Below are 17,825 nucleotides of genomic sequence, written 5' to 3'. Positions count from 1 at the left end.
AATGGCCACTGTAACTCCAGCTCTATGGGATCAAAGCCTCTGCAGGCACCAGCACAGTAAACATACACAACACACATATACAATTTAAAATGAAAAATTATCTTTAAAAAAAAGCTAAGCATTAAGATTAAAACATCTGTGAGGCAGTGCCCTTAATCTTAGCACTTGGGAGGCAGAGGCAGGTAAATCTCTGCGTTCAAGGCCAGCCTGGTCTACACAGTGACCAGGACAGCCAAGACTGTACACACAGAGAAACCCTGTCCTGAAATTACATCTAAGAATTTCAGTGGTAACTGGCAAGGGGTCAGCATTATGTCATGGCACATGTTGAGGTCTGAGTTGTCAGGTTTGGAAGAAAGAGCCTTTACCAGCTAAGCCACAACATCTGACTCAGGTTTACTATTTATCACAGGAGATCAGTATGGCTCATATGGATGATTTATGCAGCATGTGACATTTTAAAACCAAGATTCCATTATCTTAGTTGATACATACAACCAAGGTGACAAAACTGGCGTCTTCAAAGCTCACATCTTGTTTGTTGTTTTGGTTTTTAAGACAATGGGTACATACTTAAAATAGTCCTCTGAAACCAGACCCACCCAAAACTTGCAGTGTCCTCTTCCCTCTGCCTCCAGTGTACATGTGCCACCAGGCCTAGCTTTAAGATTTTAGTCATATGTTCATTCAACACAAAATTCAAGCTCCTTATCTATGTTCAGTACTGTACGAGGTACTTATTATTTTAACTGTAACTGAGTGTTAGCCAAGTTTTCCACTTGCATGTAAAAATAGTTTCTACATAGAAAAATAAGAATGAATTTTTGCCAGGATAGGAACATACCCAGGTAACTTCCAAAGTGGAAAAATAATGCTGAGCTTATTGTGCAGTTCCTGAAACTCATCAAATGTCCGGAATACAAACGATGGTTCAAGGTGTCCTTCTCTCAGAATTCGGACTACATAAATCTGGAAGGAAATCAATGACAGGCACATTACATTATAATAAAATTTCTTTCCTGACACAAAACTTTTAGTACAAGTAAGTGCTTTTACCCTTGGGAATATAAGTCACTAACAGGAAACAGGGTTGTGTATAGAGTTTATTGTATTTATATAGCACACACTGCATTCTGAGGCTGAACTTAACTACTGGAAGATTCAAATAAGAACTTGGAAGTGAGCACTTTGTTTCCATGCTTAAATATAATGTACTTCTCAAACATATACACTTAGTGCATTTCCAACAAAAAGGAAAAAGGTTCTTTAAAGAAAGTATTGAATACGGCTGCAAGAAGAGTCAGGTACATCCATAGAAAGCCTGAGGCACGTGTGTGCACATGTGTATGTAAACTGAGAACACTTTCCAGTGCCATTATAAATCAACGGCAATATAACCTCAACAAAGTGATTAAAATTAAAGTGAAATGGCTATCTAAAAATATATTAATCATAGATTTGTTTAAATATAAGGTGGTAGGCCATGGCGGCAAAAGTCTTTATGCCAGCACTTGGGTGTAAGACAAATGTGGCTCTCCAAGTTTGAGGTTAGCTTGGTCTATATAGAGAGTTCCATGACAATCAGGGCTACATAGTAAGACCCCTTCAGAGAAAAATAAAGAGCAAGTTTTATGCGTATGTTTAATAAATGCTATATAGTGGTTAAAACCCTCGGTTTGATTGCCAGTGACACAAACAAACAGGAAAATACTGGACTGAAAAGTACAATGGGAACTTAAGACTTTTTATTAGGTCTCTCTAATCAGCCCTGCCTGTCCTGGAAGTAGGTATATAGATCAGGCTGGCCTCAATCACAAAGATGTGCCTGCCTCTTGTCTCCTGAGTGCTCGGATTAAGGTGTACTTCACCATGCCCTGATGAAACTTTAAAACTTTTTGAATTATATTGGTTAAATATGTTTCAGCAAGCAAGATTTACCTTTGAAACTAAGAAAATGGAAGGAAAAAGAAAATACTCTGACACTAAAAGAAAGAATGTATTTTGACCTTCGTGATTTTTAAGCAAATTTAACAATACAAAAAAAAAAAAACCACAAAGTAATTCTTTAAGTATATTTACTTATTTTTGGACCATCTATGGTCCAAAGCATAAACAAAATCAAAGCTCAGAACTTCAGCAATCAGTGAAAAATATATGAATGACAACAAAACATTTATATATGATAATCTACACATATGGAACAAACTTACATAGTGTTTATCTGGGTTGTATTTCTTGTGATATGTGAAAACAGAGGCCTCCTTGATTCGACCATCTTGTCTAAAGGAGTATGTTTTCGGTGAAAATGAAAGGATGGGTTCATCATTAGAAGGAAGACCAGAAAAACGGAGCTGAGCAAGGTTATGAATGAAGAAGTTAAACTTTGTGGCAATGCTTCCCAAACTTGACTCAATCAGCCTATAAAAGAATCAGAAATTTGTTAATAGTAAGCTTACATGGAGACACATGCTAAATTCAAGATAATAAAAGATAAAATTCCTTTTTTTTTTTTTTTAAAGTTTTTCGAGACAGGGTTTCGAAACAGCTGTAGCTTAGGAGCCTGTCCTGGAACTAGCTATTGTACACCAGGCTGGCCTTGAACTCACAGAGATCTGCCTGCCTCTGCCTCCTGAGTGCTGGGATTAAAGGCGTGCGCCACCACAGCCCAGCCAGGTCAGTGCTTTAAACCTCCTCTCTACTGAAAGGAAGGAGGCAAGAGAAAAAAGGACATGTCAATGTAAGCTCATTCTTCCCTGCTGAGAAACATGACAGCAGAAGTCAGTGAACATGGTCACTGGGTCTTTAGGGCATGTTTGCCAAAAAGATCTGTTTTTATTGAAAGCAGCAATGATATCCAAATGCTAGCTGTTAACTGGCATGCACTTCAAATACCATGATGAAGAAATAGTTTACAGCCCTAGAGTATCTGCTGTGTTGTGGTATTCATAGAAACTACTATGGTAGAATCTTGAAAATAGAATCATTTCAAAAAGAAACCTTAAAAAGCACATTATCATTAATGTAGAAAACATGTTTCTTAGAAATACACTTAGAAGCAGGATTCATCCAGTGGAAATCATACTAAATAACCTTGACATTACACTTAGAAAGGAACAAACATTTTTCTAAGCACTGCTGCAACTCTCAGTAGCTTTTCTTCTTTCAGTGCTGGAGAATGAACACTCTGGATCTTTCAGAGTAGGATGAACACTCTACCTCTGAGCTACACCCCTAGCCCTTTGCATTCTGACATAATTAAACATGTCATACCTAGTGAAGAAAATGGTAGCCTCAGCATCTGTAGTTTGGGGCTGAAGTGCATCTCTAACATATTTCAAATCCTGAATACTTGTAAGTTCTGGCAAACCTGAAGGAATCATCTATAGGAGAAAAAAAATATTAAAATTTCTCTTGGTGAAGTACTTAGAATTAAAGAAACAAAATTTATCAAACACTTGAGTTGGTTGATATTGTGGGTATCTAAGTGACTCCTACAAATGAGAAAAGTAAAGTTAATGAAGTCATACACCTCGCTGGAAGAAGAGTCCATTTATGGAACGAAACACATACACTCTCGCTCTCCCTCCTAGGCCCTTGTTTACTATAACAACTCCAGTCACAACCATTATAGCACTTTTTGGTTGTTTCTGTTCTTTTTACTTAGGTGTGCTACTTATCCTAGGGAGTGCAGAGATCCTGACCAGACAGCTTAATGAATGTTGGCCACGTGAATCTAGAGACACACGTGCACTCACTCACCAGCAGCTATCGCCCCTTTCCACTCTGGCATCACCACTCTCCTGACTTTTCGTAGTTTTTAATCAGTGGAATCAGACAGTGAGTACTTCTATCAGTAATCTAAAAATATTAAACTAAAATTTTGACAACTGTGACTATAGCCAATTTTATTCCAAAAGCATAAAATATCCTTCTTAAAATATCAAAACAGAGGTTTTAGTATACAATTCAATGCCAGTAAAGAACAGTTACCAGTGAGAGAAGGTTAAGAAAGAGGTTTGTTTGCTTTCTTATCAAGTTGTAGGCTTGACAGCAGAGGTCCACAAACAACTGGAAACGAATGGTGGGCCTTTCACCCCCATTAATGACGTATGCCATGTCAGAGGTAAGCACAAAAGGAGCTCGATCCCTGTTGAAAGTATACACAGAGCATAATTACAGAACATACTCAAAATAAATGCTGCCATTGCTGTTAAGTTATTAAATAAGCCACGCGAGCTACAATAATTTTCAAGTGGGAAACAGCATGCTGTGGGATGGTCTTTCTGTATGCTCTGAATATGTGCTGCTCTCATTGGTTGATAAATAAAACTGCTTTGGCTTATGGCAAGGCAGGATACAGCCAGTCAGGAAATCCAAGCAGAAATACAGGAGAAGGGTGAAGTCTTGGAGACTCTAGCCAACCACCAAGGAAGCAAGATGTAAAAAATGAGGTAACAAGCCGTAATCCATGTGGCAAAGCATTGATAAAAATATGGGTTAATTTAAATGTAAGAGCTAACTAAAAATAAGCCTGAGTCATCGACCAAACATTTATAATTAATATTAAGCCTCTGAATGATTTTTTTTTGTTTGAGACAGGGTTTCTGTGTGTAATGGTCCTGGCTGTCCTGAAACTCACTTTGTAGACCAGGCTGGACTTGAATGCACAGAAATCCAACTGCCTCTGTCTCCCAAGTGCTGGAATTAAAGGTGTGAACCACCACACCTGGCAACTGAATTATTATTTTTAAAACAGTTGCAAAAATGGACAGGACAGAAAAGCTTCCTTTTATAACAGCACCAGGAGTTTTGCCTTTCCCTAATCCTTGAATGTTCACATTTTGAGGAAAACTATTACATAGCAACTTCAGCATTGGGACAGAACTTAAATATGAAATTTTCACAAGAGTGATTACTTATAAATCTTTATGACCAAAGAGAGATTCAACAGTGGTTACAAAAATATGCAGAGTTAAATTTATGTTCATTACCACTATACAAATGGACCATTTCTAGCAGACGACATAACCTAGATTAAACAGAATACATGTCCATTTACTTCAACGAAGTGCACGCACACTGGTTTTGTCTATTATGTGGTAAAGGCATATCTTAGGGCCTTTTTCATTCCCAGTTATGTTAAAAAAGAACCACAAGGCAAAGCACAACAGGAGGACAAAATCTGGACACGTCCCTTCACTGACAATAATAACAACATTTGTACCTTTTGAAGCTACCAAACATTTGTGCATGGCCCAAAAACTTTCCAAAATCAATGTGGAACATGTGTCCTGTGCTTCGAAGCATTATATTGTCATTGTGCCGATCGCAAATGCCTAAGACATAGGTAGCTACACAGCACCCAGCACAGGAATAGATGAAGTTCTCGGAAGCCTGCAATAAAGACATAAAATTATGTGTGAGAAAAAAATGTCTTAAAGGAGGAAGGGTTTACCTGTGTGTAGTAATAATTTATCACTTTTTTGGAGGGATGGAGTGACAGGGTTTCTCTGTGTCCTGGCTGTCCTGGAACTTACTTTGTAGACCAGGCTGACCTCAAACTCAAAGAGATCCACCTGCCTCTGCCTCCCGAGTGCTGGGATTAAAGGTGTGCGCCACCACCTCCTGGCAGGAAAGCAAACTTTTTATTTTTTTTATTATTATTTTTTATTTCTGGTTCAGTGGAAATGGAATACTTTTTAACAGAGCAAATTAATTTTCCTCTCAAATAGTATAGAGAACACATGTAAAGAAAGTCAGCTTGGTGCTTTGGAGATGGCTCTGTAGTTATTAGCAACTGTTGCTTTTTCTGATTCCAAGCACCTATAGCAGGTAGCTCCCAACTGCCTGTAACTCCAGCTACAGGAGATCTGACACCCTCTTCTGTCTTCCAAAGGTGCATGAGGGTACACACATAAAATACACATAGATAAACATAATTTTAAAACTAAGTCAGTGTATGGGGTAAGAGTATATATAAGTCATTGTTTATCTAGTATGTAGAAGAACACAAAGTCAACTTATATCTTAAAACAATAACATGATTAAAGTGTTAGCATCTGATGACTCCCTGTGTCTTCTAGAGTCTCAAGGGTATGTCCATTTGTTCAGTTAGGCTTGCTATTCCTGAGGACTGCTAACATAACACAGAAGGACACACAGCATGTAAGATGCACATGATGAGTACTTTAAATCATGCCCATTTATTCTCAAAATACCGTGATTGTTTTCTTCTTTTTCAGACAAGAGTCTGTATCCCAATCAAATTCACAATCCTCCTGTCTCAATCTTTTTGGACAGGGACTACAGGTTTGCACAATGCTAATATTAGTGAAATACTCGATTTTTAGGTGGTACAGTTCTATTGGTCTTTGTGGTTAATTTTATTTTATAATCCTCCAGACACCATTGACAATAATGATGATAACAGCAAAATATTTATATATATATAATACTTAATACTAATCTCTCTATTTATACAACTACTTATTTAAAAACCCCACCATAAGGGGCTGAAGAGATGGCTCAGAGGTTTAGAGCACTGGCTGCTCTTCCAGAGGTCCTGAGTTCAATTTCCGCAACCACATGGTGGCTCACAACCATCTTTAGTGAGATCAGATGCCCTCTTTTGGTGTGTAGGCATCTATGCAGATAGAGCAATTATATACACAGAATAAATAAATATTAAAAAAGACCCACCACAAATCACTAATTTAGGTATTAAGATTAATGCCATTTTAAAGACAAGCGAAACTAAGATATAGCCAGACTTCAATGTTTATCAAGATCATGTAATTGCAGAGATGGCAAAACCAGAATCCAACACAGGAAACGGGGCTCTATTGTGCTACACTCCTTCTTAGTCAAATGCAAATAAGGTGCTTAGTATACACTGTTCAACAAGCATTTTGGGGCAACATCTTATCAGATATCACAAGTCAATATTAAAATGAAGAAATATTGTCTTCTGCCATACTGCTTCCCAAGACTACGAAGAATTAAAAAATGGAGCCAGATAAGATGGCCTATAATCCCAGCACTAGGGAGACAGAAGCAGGTGGAACTTTGTGAGTTCAAGGGCAGCCTGGTCTACACAGTGAGTTCCAGGACAGCCAGAGGCTATGTAGAGAGACCCTGTCAAAAAGAATTAAAAAATGGGAGTGGTCTAACTAAACCACTCTAAAAGACCAACAAAGCACGAAATTCTTTTGCTTTTCCTTCACAAGTCAACAGACAGGATAGCATTTAATAGCTATAAAAATGACATATTAACGGCACTTAAATTAGGTATCTAAATGACATTAAAACTGGAGTCTTTTCAAACAGAGAGCACAAGGGAAGAGAGGACAGAGAAGAGGGGAGGGCAGACAACAAAAGGAAAGTTCGTTCGAGAAATGCCATATCAAAACATAATTCTTCACCAGCTAATAAAACATTAAATGAAACTAAGCAAAGCTGGTCTTAGGTTACTGTTCAAAGTAATTGTGAGTCTTCCTTAAACCATATGAACAACATAACAGGACTCAAGCACCACTAGTTTTCAGAATATATTTTGACCAAGTTCTCTAGGATAAAGAAGCATGCTGATTACCTTCTCATACTCTTCTTCAGAAGGATTGTACTTCCTCAGCCATTCAGCAAGGGGTTTATCTTTAAAGGATCCGGTCACACCATATTCCACTTGGATTTTCCTGAGGGTATCTGAAGCAGGAACTAGCTCCACCATGCCTGTAACAAACAAAGTATCAGCTGTTTGAAAATGTGTCCCCAAAGTAGGTCTCAAAAATATTTATATGTTTCAGTCCTTGAAATAAGACATCAAATCTGGCAAGTCATGCTTAAAAATGTAAGCAATCAAAATTATTATCTAATTTTTTAAAAGTACCCAAGGGCTGGAGAGATGACTCAGCAGTTAAGAATGCTAGCGTCTCTCCAGAGGAACCAGAATTGAATCACAGCACTCACAAGGTAGCTAGCTCACAATCATCTGTAACCACAGTGCGAGGAGATCTGATGCCCTCTTCTGGCATCTGCAGGTACCAGGCACTCACATACTGCAAACACACGTTAGCCAAACACCCATATACACAAAGTAAAAATAGAAATAATGCTGGGTGGTGGTGGCATACACCTTTCATTGCAGCACTGGGAGGCAGAGGCAGGTGGATCTCTGTGAGTTTGAGGCCAGCCTGTATATACAAAGTGAGTTCTAGGACAGGGCTACACAGGACTACCTACTGAGCTGTTTTCTTAGTAGTTCTATTAAACACTTTGTGGTTGTTTTTTGGGATACAGTTTCTCTGTGTAGCCCTGCCTGTTGCTGGAACTCATTCTGTAGTCTAGACTGCCTCCCAAGTGCTAGGATTAAAGGCGTGAGTCAACACCGCCCGGCTGTGGCTGTTTTTAAAAGGATTTAACCAAAAATAATCCAATCACAAGTAATACTAGCCAGGCAGTGGTGGCATATTCAGGAGGCAGAGACAGGTAGATCTCTGTGAGTTCAAGTCCAGCCTGATCTACAGAGCAAGTTCCAGGGCAGGCTCCAAAGCTAGAGATACCCTGTCTCAAAAAACCGAAACCCAAACCCAACCAACCAACCAAACAAAAACCCCCAAACAAAACAAAAAAGCAATACTAGATATAAATAACTGAGACCCCAGCAAGCCTGTACCAGGAGTTGTAAGTATATAACCAAAAGTAAGTTCAAGAGTAAGCTATGTTCATGAGACAAAAGAAAGAAATCAAGTTCCAATTAAAAGACATACCTCGATCTCGGCCAGTTGACAGGCATTTGAATATCACCATCCTCAGATCCAGTCCCTCTTTAAGCCAGATCTTATCCATAATCTTTATCATCTGTAAAGCTAACATATCTTGTCGAAGGTCTTCACCAACCTTGAAATTAAAGAAATAAAAATTACACCTTTCCCCAAACACCTGTTACATGCCATAAGATCTGAGGGCTGTTTTGAAGGGCATGCACAGAGAGAAGGGATTTTCAGAGCTGCACTGTACTCTTCTGTGATGTCCTAGAGAAACTATTTCAAATACTTCATGCCTCCATTTAATGTACAGTGAACTTTATTTTAATTTTGAGGTGTTAGGGACTGAGTCCTTGGCCTTGGGTACACTGGGCAAGCACTCTACCACTGAGTTACAGTCTGCTCAACAGTAAGTTTAAAAAGCTGAATTTTAGAGTATGTAAAATACCTTCAATCAAAAGATAAAAGGAAGATGGTGGCAGCAGTGGCACATGCCTTTGATCCCAGCACTCCAGAGGCAGAGCATTGGAATCTCTGAGTTTAAGGCCAGCTTGGTCTGTCTATAGAGTGAGTCCAGGACAGCAGGGCTACACAGATAAACCCTGTCTCAAACAAACAAACAAACAAAAAAGGAAATCACGGTGATCTTATGATAGTTTGTTTCTTGATTGTATCAATGCTAATATTCTGACTATAACATTGCATTACAGTTATATAAGAGGTCAACAAGAATCTCTAGGTAATTTCTTATAATCAGCTGTAAATCTACAACCATTTCAAAATAAAGGTCACTTAAAAAATGTTAGTCCTTTTGGGGCTGGAGAGATGACACAAAGATTAAGATCACTTGATGTTCTTTTTTTTTTTCTTTTTCTTTTTTGTTTTTTTTGAGACAGGGTTTCTCTATAGCTTTGGAGCCTGTCCTGGAACTAGCTCTTGTAGATCAGGCTGGCCTTGAACTCACAGAGATCCGACTGCCTCTGCCCCCTGAGTGCTGGGATTAAAGGCCACCACTGCCTGGCTCATTTGATGTTCTGGCAGAGGACTTAAGTTCAGTTTCCAGCACCTATGCATAGTGGCTCACAATTGTCCATAGCTCCAGTTCCAGAAGATCTAATGCCCTCTTCAGATCTCAGAGGGCACCAGCATGCATGTACACACAATCAGACAAACATTCATACATATACAATAAATAAATGCTGGCCTAGAACTTGCTATACTGACTAGGTTGGCCCTGAACTCAAAAGATCCTTCTGCTTTTGCCTCTGGATTGCTGGGATTAAACATGTGTACCACCACACCTGGTTGAATAAATTTTAACACAAACAATCATAAATATATTTTTGAGGCTAGCCAAGAAAATTATGAAAAAGATTAAGGAGGATTTGCCTTAACAAATATTGAGACAACTTGTAAAATATCTATCATTAAAATAGATGGTATTGTTTTAAGAAAAGGTAAAAATATCAGTAAAATAAACAGAAACCTCTATCAAACAAGATTCAATTTTAGCTATCATCTATCTTTATGAACCTTCAATTAATCAACTCAATGAATTAACCAGAACTCCCCATTTTTTCTTCAATGTATGATTATAACTCACAAAATTTCAACAGGTAATAGATTCTTTTCTAATACTCCAGTCCTTCTGATTCACATAGGTAATCTCTATGCTTCTAAAACCAATAGTCAGGTATGGTGGCATACCCTTACAATCTCAGCACGTGGGAAGCTGTAACAGGATGATCCAGGGTTCAAGGCCAACCAGGACTATACTGTGAGATGTTGTCTTGCACAATTCCCTAAGAAACATCACCCTTTCTAGTTTTGCAGCTTGGCAAACCTGGGGGAGCCTGCCTGTTGTGATACTATGCTCACCAGCCTGGCCAAGGGCCGCAGTTGCCCCAGTCCTATCTGAGAAGACTTTATGTCAGTATTAAGTTTACAGAAATACTCAAATTGTTTCCGTTATTGTCTGTTTTTTTTATGGGACAGGGTCTCATAATTGACAAACAAACAAACAAACAAAATCAAACCAAACCAAACCAATCCCCTCTGAAAGAACCCAAGAGACAAAAAACACAGAATAACTCTAGTCATCTCACCTTAAACATGACATTAATTTCTTCCCCCATAGGATCAGCATTCACCATTGTGACTTTCAGAGGCATAGCATTAGAACTGAAGAAAGAACATGACTGCAAACACAACACTGAGCATTAGAAAGGCTGATGATAGCATGAAAGCGAATTCTGAATTTACTGTGCCTGACATTTTTCCTTTTTGCTTACTGCTTTAAATTACAGCAAATCAAACAATGGATGTTAACACGATCTGCCAACAATATGAATATGTAAATGGCTCTTGAAATTTAAACAGTATATGTCAGTAAAATAGCTACTCAATAAAGGCAGAAAAAACAAAAATCTAAAAACTTGGTGCAAACCCCTTTAAAGCCAGCCTGAACTTCTAAGTATCTGAATCCCTCAACAGAACACACAGCTGTGTGACACTCATCCTGACTCTGGGACAAGAGCTCCACTTTCACATAAGTACTGATGAAATTCATTACTATGTAATTAAATACTAACACTTTAATAATTTCACGGTTTAGATCAAATCACATTTTATCTATTTATTTTGGGAATCAAATTCAGGGCCTTGCACATGCTAGACAAGTGCTCTACCACTGAGCTACAAATCTTTTTTTTTTTTTTCCTTCACTGAGTTTTAATATGTCTAGGGAAAGAAAGCCAACACCAAGATGAATAGCATGTAAAGAAAATAAAATACAAAAATAAACCAAACCAAACTCAAACATCTTTAAAGGTTTAAGGGTACTAGACGATCCACAGCTGACGGGGCAACTGGAACACAATTCCACAGGAATGATCAGTACTAAAGAAGCCTGCAGCATCGCAGTTTCTCCAGTGTTTCCCTGAATGGCTATGGTGAAGGGAGGTTCTGTGTGGTCTTCTTCTCATGTTGCCCAGAGACACCTAAGAACAACACTGGAAGTGCTCTCAACATATAGTCTGAGCTACAAATCTTACCTTAAGATAAAACTTACAAAAAGCTAGTGTAAGACCATAACCCTATTTTAAGAACACAAACAAAACCCAAAGTAATAAAAGAGTCTGTCACTATGTCTTTCAGGGACTCTGGTCAGGTAACAACATGAAGAAAGACAGGGCTAAGGGCGCCTTCCCTAGCCACTTACAAACTGCAGTCTCACCCTCATCTGCATTAACAACTCTCCTTCTTGTGCATTATTTTATGTTTATATGAACTTGAGAGTACTGTGTTACCTTAATATTTAATTCCTTTGCCACTAGACTTGGTTTGAGAGGAAGACGACAATTATTTCCCAGAAAAAAGGACTGTACTCGTTCCATACTCTTTTGGAGGACCACCTATGGAAGAGATTGCCTCTGTAAGTACATTATGAAAATGAAGATTATTCATTCTGAGAATGATCGTGTCTATGCAGGTACACATTCATGGAAGCCACAGGTCAAGTGGGTTTCTTCTGTAATTGTTCTTTACTTATTTTTCTGGATAGATTCTCTCATTGAACCTAGACCTCACTGATTAGGCTAGGCTAGCTGACCAGTGAGCCCCAGGGATCCTCTTGTCTTTGCTTCCCCAGCACTAAAATTTCAGGTGGGTATCACTGAGCTGCCTTTTTTACGTGGGTACTAGTAGGGATCCAAATTCAAGTTTGTGCTGCAAGCACTTTGCTGACAGAGCCATCTTCCAGCACTGAAGATCTATTCTTTGAAAAGTTCATTTATGTATATATACTGTATCTTGCTCATATCCACCTCCTCCTACATCCCCTAACACATATCCCTCCCAACATCATGAACTCTCTTTTTTCCTATATAACTCACTGAGTCCAATTAGGAATGCCCATATACATAAGGGTGTGGGGTCATAGGAAACCTACCAGTGGCCACCCCCTAATATTTATCTTTTATTTTATTTAGTTTTAAGATACGGTCTCACTATGTAGCTCTGGCTGTTCTAGAACTCCCTCTGTAGACCAGACTGGCCTCAAACTCACAGAGATCCGCTTGTCTCTCCTTCTCAAGTGCTGGGATTAAAGGGATGTGCCATCATGCCTAGTGTAGAGTTTTAGAAAAAACAATCTAACAATCTAATGAAGTCATTATAGTTAAAATCTATATAGCTCTCAACTCAACTATTTTGTCCATAGGAATATTCCATAAAGAAACTAAAGCAAGCCTGGAGCAGTGACATGTATCTACAGAGGAGTTACTAGGGTGATTGAAACAGGAGTACAAGGCAACTCAGTACTCTGAGACCAGCCTGAGCAACATAGTAAGATTCCATCCTTTCAAAACATAAAAAGAAATAAGGAAGAAATGCTACAAGACAGGTAAAGGTATGTGCAATAATGCATGTTCACAATAGCATTACTTGAGAAACGAAAAATATATAAACAATGTATATGGAGGCTCATAAATGATACACTAAATACTTTGTGATGTTGTGTACCTATTGAATGCTAAGTGTAATTGTATAGACTGACAAGTCTTCTCCAAGATAAAAGTGAGAAAAGCTATTTTCAAAAATACAAAACAAAACAAAAAACCCAACAATTTTTGAAAGAATTTAAGAACATCTAAATAGAAATATATTCTTCCCCTGTGTTCATGAATTGGAAGACAAGCTGAGTTCAAGAATTAAGATACATTATTATGGCAAGATGTGATGGTGAACATTTTAATCCAGCACTGGGAGGCAGAAGCAAGAGGATCTCTGTGAGTTTGAGACCAGCCTGGTCTAACTATGAGATCAAGGATAGTCAGGGCTTTATAGAGAGATCTTATCTCAAAAAATTAATAAATAGCCAGGCAGTGGTGGCGTGTACCTTTAATCCCAGCACTCGGGAGGTAGAGGCAGGCGGATCTCTGTGAGTTTGAGGCCAGCCTAGTCTACAAGATCTAGTTCCAGGACAGCTAGAACTGTTACATAGAGACATCCTGTCTTTAAAAAAAAAAAAAAAACAAACCAAAAAAACCCCCAAAAAACCCCCAAACAAACACAATAAAAGTATATTATTATAATCATATTATTTCCACAATTGATCTACCAATTTAATATAGTTCTTATCAAAATTCCAACTGCCCAAATGTGGTGACAAGTATCTGCAATCCCAGCACTTAGGAGGTCTATGCAGATATAGGGGCTAGTCCAGTTATACAGAGATTTGTCTCAAAAACAAAACAATACTTGTGTTCTCTTTCACAGGTACATACCTGTCTGGCTGATCCACTAGCCTGTCTTACTTTTTCTGCCACTCCTCCTAAAAGTTGTACAAGTTTCATCTGCTTAGAAAGTTCTTCTCTGAGTCCTTTTCCTCCTACTGAGAGGAGAGCACCCAAGACATGCTCATATCTGCTTCCAAAATGTGTATCATGCAAAGCATCCTTGAGAAGCCTAATGCAACAAAAATACTCATGTCAGTCACTTCTGAGACCTGGATAAAGCTCCCTCAAAGATCAGTTTAACAAGTTCTATTTTGGATATTCAGGAAATTAAGTCATATAATCAGGAAAAGGTTCATTTGTTATTATAAAAAGCTTGATGTTGTTTTATTAATTTTGTTTTATTTCTAACGGCAAAACCTTCAGCTTCTTTAAACTAATAGATTCATTGCACAGCTGGTTACCCACAACAAGTATCATAAGCACACTGTTTATATTTAATAATTATGCCAACTCTGTTAGTGTCTGCAAAACAAAAATAAAATTAATTTAATAAAATTTAAGTCTTACCAATACAAACTGTGTGCTATCTGGATATTTCCCAAGGCCCTGGACAGAAGGAAGCGCACTAGTGAACTATTCAAGTAAATTTCATATTTCAAAGCCTATGTGTAAGAGGAAATAAGAGTTATTAGAAGTCAAATCATACCAAATTTCTCAGATAAAGGCATTAAATATGTAAACTAAATGCTACTCATTGGTGAAAAGATGACACTTATGGAAAAAAAAAGGCTAGGTTTTATAGCCCAGAGGTAGAATGCTTGCTTAGCAGAAGCAATGCCATTCTTTAAATCCACAGCACTGCAAATATTAAAAAAAAAAAACAACAAAAAAACCCCCAATACTACAGGGGCTTAGCATGATGATACATGCCTTTATTCCCAGCACTCAAGAAGCAGAGGCAGGTCGATCTCTGTGAGTTCAAGCCCAGCCTGAATAAATGACTTCTAGGACAGCCAGGGCTACATAGAGAAAGCCTGTCTCAAAAAATAAGTCTATGAATATAGGTTAAATTGTTGAACTCAAAAGGAATACTATGTATTATATTAGCTATGTTTCACCAGCAAAGCAAAAAAAAAAAAAAATAAAGAAAGAAAGAAAGAAAAGCTCAAATCTGTCAAATTCCTGAAAATTGCCAGGTGCACACCTTTAATTCCAGTACTCAGGACTCAGGAGGCAGAGCCAGGCAGATCTCTGAGTTTGAGACAAGCCTAGTCTACAAAGTGAGTTCCAGGATAGTACAGCTACACAGAGAAAAACTGTCTTGAAAAATTAAAAAAAAGTCTAAAAATGACAAGTTCACATGGCTATATTACCTATGGCAGCAATGGGAGATCATACTATGTTCTGACACAGTGCCCTCAGTGCCCTCAACATTTCTGCTGTACTGCAATGGCATTTTAAGACAGAGAAGGGGTCCCATAGCCAGTTCCTTACTAACTGAAACTAGGTGGGTGAGTAGGAAGCAAGGTAGCCTAGTAAAAACTCCCACCTGTACAAACTGTGGGAGAAGATCTGTTAGCTCATCATCACTAATGGCCTCAATCCAGCTCACAGCTAGGGATCGCACTTCCTGGTCAGCAAATCTGGAGTATCAGAAAATCAATATATAACAGTGATTTCTTGCAAGTGCAGTTTCATTAACTGAAAACACAATTTTAGTCTGTCCCCTGAGAAAGAAGAATCAAATGGCCCTTACTCAAAACCAGTGTGCTGCATGGCAGTACATGCCTCTGGCCTCAGCTCTTAGAAGCAGAGGCCAGCCAGTCTCTGAGTCTAAGGCCAGCCCAGTCTACATAGCAAGCTCCTAATGGAATATTCATACATACTAAGTACAACGACAATCTCCACTTAAACCCTTCCATTCTTACTATTCCCTGTTCTACTTTCTATTACCCTTCCACCTTTCCCTTAATACCTTTCTTTTTTTATAAATGAGCAAAAACTTAACTGTGTAAATACAGATTCAGTTCCCAGATTATTTCAAAATTTTAGCTTCATAAAAATTAATTTTGTCCCCATAAATTATTACAACTATATAACTGTTAAAAATAATCATAAATTAAACAATTAAGAAAAAGAATTATCCAAAATTAGATACTTAATTCTTTCTTTAGGTAAGCTTTAAATGACACAAAATGCCTTCTTGAGCATTTCAATAAAAAAGAATATGTTTATATAAATTACACATACACATTTACATTATCATGTTGTTTTTATGTTAAAAGGGAAGTATCCTTATAGCATAACACACTGCTGGAAAATTTGATAATAAAACATCAAATAAATGTATTTGACTTACTTCGCATCAAGAAGCTCCAATGCAGCTAATGGGCACAAGGGCGGCCACTGGTGCAGCAATGAGTAAGTTTTGGCAAGATTAGCCCATTTCCAGTTTGGGGCACTTGCTAGTATTTTAGGAAGACAATTTGGATGTTTGAAGCAATAATAACGTTTTTCCCACAAAAAGACCTTATCTTCTTTAGAAAGTCTGCATATATAATAGAATTAAGTTACTTAATAATTAAAAAGTCAAAGAAGAAATGTATTCGTGACAAGTGACTAGTACTTGATGCTGCTAATACTAATATGAAACGGAAATATTCAACGTACAGCAAACATACTAATCTACCCTCATCTGAAGATGGAAATTGCTCTGCCTTGACAAAAGTACAATAGCTGTTAAAGTGAAGGGTAATCCCAACAAGTGCCCGGCAAACACAGCAAGAGCTGAACGAGCAGAGTGCATCCATACAAGTAAAATGAAACGCTATGGAGAAAACAAATGCTGCCATGGATCTTTAGGGAAACGTTAGACAGCTGAATTGAGAAGCAGTGGAAAAAGTTGTGGAAACAGTGGGGAAAACTGAGAAACAAATGGAAAAAATATTTTTAGAGATAAATTGTGAGTTAAGTTCAATGACATGTTCATGAAATATTTCACTTTTATTATTCTTTTTTTCGAGACAGAATTTTACTGTGTCACCCTGGCTGCCCTGGAACGCATTCTGTATGCCAGGCTGGTCTTGAACTCACAGAGTTAAAAACTCTGCCTCCCAAATACTGGGATTAAAAGCATGCGCCAGCACCCAATTTACTCTTTTTTTTAGAGGCAGTTTTTTATATAGCCCAGGTTGGCCTCAAATTTGCCATGCAGCTAAAGATGGCTTCAAGTCCTGTTCCTCCTGCCTCCATTGCCTGTGTTAGGATTACAGGTATGCAACAGCTTGTCTGGCTCACCCACTCCACTTTGTGCATACAGCACACCTGCAAAATGTATTCATCTCATGTGCAGTATAAAAAAACCACAAATATGACAAAAAAGTACCTAAAGAAGATGTGCTGGCTAGTGGTCCCCCCGCCCAAGACAGGGTTTGGAGCCTGCCCTCAAACTAACTCTTGTAGACCAGGCTGGCCTCGAACTCAGAGAGATCCACCTGCCTCTACCTCCCAAGTGATGGGATTAAAGGTGTGTGCCACCACTGCCCAGTTTGTGCTAGTTAGTTTTAAGTCAACTTGACCAAGTTATAGTTAGAAGCCCATAGAGCATTTTCTTAAGTAGTGATTGATGAGGGAAGGCTCAACCAATTGATAAGGGGTCATCGCTGGGCTGGTGGTCCTGGGTTCTATAAGAAAGCAGGCTGAGCAAGTCATTGGTAGTAAGCCAGTAATCAGCAGTCCTCCATGGCCTCTGCATCAGCTCCTGCCCCCAGGTTCCTGCCCTGTTTGAGTTCCCGTCCTGACTTCCTTCAGTTATGAATAATGATGT

General features: G+C 38.4%; 1 protein-coding gene across 1 annotated transcript in view; it reads right to left on the bottom strand.

Moving 5' to 3' along the window:
* The window catches only part of Pik3c2a (phosphatidylinositol-4-phosphate 3-kinase catalytic subunit type 2 alpha), a 109,870-nt gene that overhangs the window by 7,175 nt on the left and 84,870 nt on the right, over positions 1–17,825 (bottom strand). The window contains exons 16-28 of the mRNA XM_048460528.3: positions 16,359–16,547; positions 15,549–15,642; positions 14,567–14,661; positions 14,048–14,228; positions 12,071–12,175; positions 10,868–10,960; positions 8,766–8,895; positions 7,592–7,728; positions 5,225–5,394; positions 3,991–4,147; positions 3,271–3,380; positions 2,211–2,418; positions 845–969 (exon numbers count right to left, since the gene is read on the bottom strand). Coding sequence (XP_048316485.3) covers positions 845–969; positions 2,211–2,418; positions 3,271–3,380; positions 3,991–4,147; positions 5,225–5,394; positions 7,592–7,728; positions 8,766–8,895; positions 10,868–10,960; positions 12,071–12,175; positions 14,048–14,228; positions 14,567–14,661; positions 15,549–15,642; positions 16,359–16,547 — 1,794 coding nt within the window. The remainder of the gene's footprint in view (positions 1–844; positions 970–2,210; positions 2,419–3,270; positions 3,381–3,990; positions 4,148–5,224; positions 5,395–7,591; positions 7,729–8,765; positions 8,896–10,867; positions 10,961–12,070; positions 12,176–14,047; positions 14,229–14,566; positions 14,662–15,548; positions 15,643–16,358; positions 16,548–17,825) is intronic.

Source organism: Myodes glareolus, chromosome 7 (genome assembly GCF_982192425.1).
Source record: "Myodes glareolus chromosome 7, mMyoGla1.1, whole genome shotgun sequence".
In the NCBI taxonomy this organism is placed as follows: domain Eukaryota; kingdom Metazoa; phylum Chordata; class Mammalia; order Rodentia; family Cricetidae; genus Myodes; species Myodes glareolus.
Note: the sequence above shows the minus strand (reverse complement) of the source record. Positions and strands in the feature narration are given on the sequence as shown.